Source organism: Lycium ferocissimum, chromosome 7, assembly GCF_029784015.1.
Source record: "Lycium ferocissimum isolate CSIRO_LF1 chromosome 7, AGI_CSIRO_Lferr_CH_V1, whole genome shotgun sequence".
NCBI lineage: Eukaryota > Viridiplantae > Streptophyta > Magnoliopsida > Solanales > Solanaceae > Lycium > Lycium ferocissimum.
Genome location: NC_081348.1, coordinates 58716782 through 58719296, shown reverse-complemented (window position 1 = coordinate 58719296; position 2515 = coordinate 58716782). Strand labels below are relative to the sequence as shown.

At 44.3% G+C, this 2515-nt stretch overlaps 1 protein-coding gene across 1 annotated transcript; it reads left to right on the top strand.

The window, feature by feature from the left end:
• The first annotated feature begins 570 nt into the window (after positions 1–570).
• On the top strand, positions 571–1062 carry LOC132062389 (uncharacterized). The gene has a single exon (XM_059454968.1). It carries the CDS (start codon positions 571–573, stop codon positions 1060–1062), a length of 492 nt encoding a protein of 163 aa, XP_059310951.1.
• The last annotated feature ends 1453 nt before the right edge of the window (positions 1063–2515 follow it).

The window sequence follows — 2515 nt, the reverse complement described above, 5'->3', positions numbered from 1 at the left end:
AGTTTGGGTTATCGTTGATCGGTTGACTAAGTCTGCTCATTTCATCCCCGCTCAGGTTACCTACACTGCAGAGAAGTTAGCCCAGATCTATATCCGCGAAGTTGTTCGTTTGCATGGGGTCCCTATTTCCATCATCTCTGATAGAGGCCCTCATTTTACGTCCCATTTCTGGAGGGCTTTACAGGCCGAGTTAGGTACTCGATTGGATCTCAATACAGCTTTTCACCTTCAGACAGATGGTCAGTCTGAGCGGATGATTCAGGTCTTTGGGGATATGCTCCGAGCGTGTGTGATCAATTTTGGGGGTCATTGGGACCAGTTCTTGCCTTTGGTAGAGTTTACGTACAAGAACAGTTACCATTCGAGCATTGATATGGCTCCGTTTGAAGCTCTTCATGGGAGAAGATGCTGATCTCCTATTGGTTGGTTTGATGCCTTTGAGTGAGGCCGTGGGGTATTGATCTTTTGAGAGAGTCGTTAGATAAGGTTAAGGTGATTCAAGATAAGCTTTTAGCGGCTCAAAGTAGACAGAAAGAGTATGCAGACCGGAAGGTCTGAGATCTTGAGTTCATGGTTGAGGAGTGGGTCCTGTTGAAGGTCTCACCCATGAAGGGTGTGATGAGGTTTGGAAAGGAGGGCAAGCTCAGTCCTAGGTTCATTGGTCCATTTGAGATTCTTGATCATGTGGGGGAGGTAGCCTATGAGTTGTCTTTACCTCCAGTTTTATCGGGTGTTCACCTGGTGTTTCATGTGTCTATGCTGAAGAAATATCATTCGGATGGTTCTTACATCATTCGTTGGGATTCGGTCTTGCTTGATGAGAACTTGTCTTATGAGGAGGAGCCTATTTCCATTTTAGATAGAGAGGTTCGAAAGTTGAGGTCAAAGGAAATAGCTTCAGTGAAGATCCAGTGGAAGCATCGCCCAGTCGAGGAGGTTACTTGGGAGACCGAGTCTGATATGCGTAGTAGATATCCCCAGCTTTTCACCAAGTCAGGTACCCTCCCACTGGTTTCCTTCCTTGTCTGTTCGAGGACGAACGGTTATTTAATTGGTATCTGAGGTCGTTATGTGTCTTTTGACCATTTTACCCCTGTTGACCAATTTCCGAGTCTATAAAGCGGTTCTAGTGAAAACTAAAGGATTTAGAATCCTTAAGCGAAAGTATCGGACTAATAGTTGACTTTTGGGTAAACGAACCTTTTCCGAATTTTTGTCGATTCTGTGAGGTCCGAAGGTCGATTATGACTTGGTGGGGTGGATGGTTCACTTCTCGAGGCATTTGGTTGTGCTTTGGGTACTTGGTTGGAAATTTGATTTTATCTGTTTGGGGGTTGACTTAGTAAATTAGAGTTCCGTTGGGAATTTCGAGGCCACGGGTGAGTTCGTAGCCCGTGTTTATGTGTGTGTGCATATCTGGTTTGTGTATGGGAGGCCTCCTATGTCGGGATTTCAGAAAAGACTTGTGAAAGACCAGATTTTGCTGGTTCTGGTGTGATCACCACGGCGGGTATAGTGTCGTCATAGCGGTACCTCCGTAGCGGGGTTTTGACTGCCATAACGGTGGAATGGACTTTCTTGTTTCCACCATGGCAGATGGTTTGACCGCCATAGCGGGACAGCTATGGCGTAGTCCTGACCGCCACGGCAGGGGGATGGCCTTTAATGAGTTTCGCTATAGCGGAAGGCCCGACCGCTACAGTGGAATCGCCATAGCTATCCTGGTGACCGCTGCAGCGGATCGACGAGACTAGAAACTCCTTTTATATTTCTAAGTTTGAACCATTAGTCCAACACTTCTAAAACCTAATTCTAAGAGCTTGGGGAGGCGAATATTGAAGAGAATTGGTGTAATCATCTCTGAGGGTGAGTTCTAAACCTTTATCTTGCTTATCTATCTTCCTTCCTTGAGTTTCCATGGGGGTTTAAGGACCTAGAGTGTTGGGTGTTGAGACTTAGACTCCTAATCATGAAACCCCTAGTATAAATTGTTTATTGTTGATTAACTTACTGTTTTTATCATCTAGGAGTGTAGATTAACACATTCTAGGATGGAATCGTTCTATAGTTCAAGAATCTATTTATGAGACCTAGGGTTTCACCCAAATTTGGGGGTTTTGACTAATTTATGAAAGTGAAGGGACTAAAGTGATTAGAAACCCCTGAATTTGAGGATTATGATTGTTCGGACTAAGGGTAGGGTAATTTCACCCTCCATTTTCGGTTTAACCATGTGACTAGTTAGGGGTATTTTGGGTATTTGGGGCATTCTTCCCCAAATCGATTCTTCTTCCAATTAGATGGTCTATTACTTACTTAGCATTTTTGTTGCTAGACTTTGAGCGTTTCGAGGCATTACGTAAAGGGAAAGCTCGGGTGGAGTAGCTCGCATTCCAGTTCTGCATTCGAGATAGGTTACGACTTACTTGAGTTGGACTTTGATTAGTGAATTGTATATATAGTAGAATTGATGGGAGAAAGCATGATTAGGCTTTCGGGCATGAAGTCTAGTTGG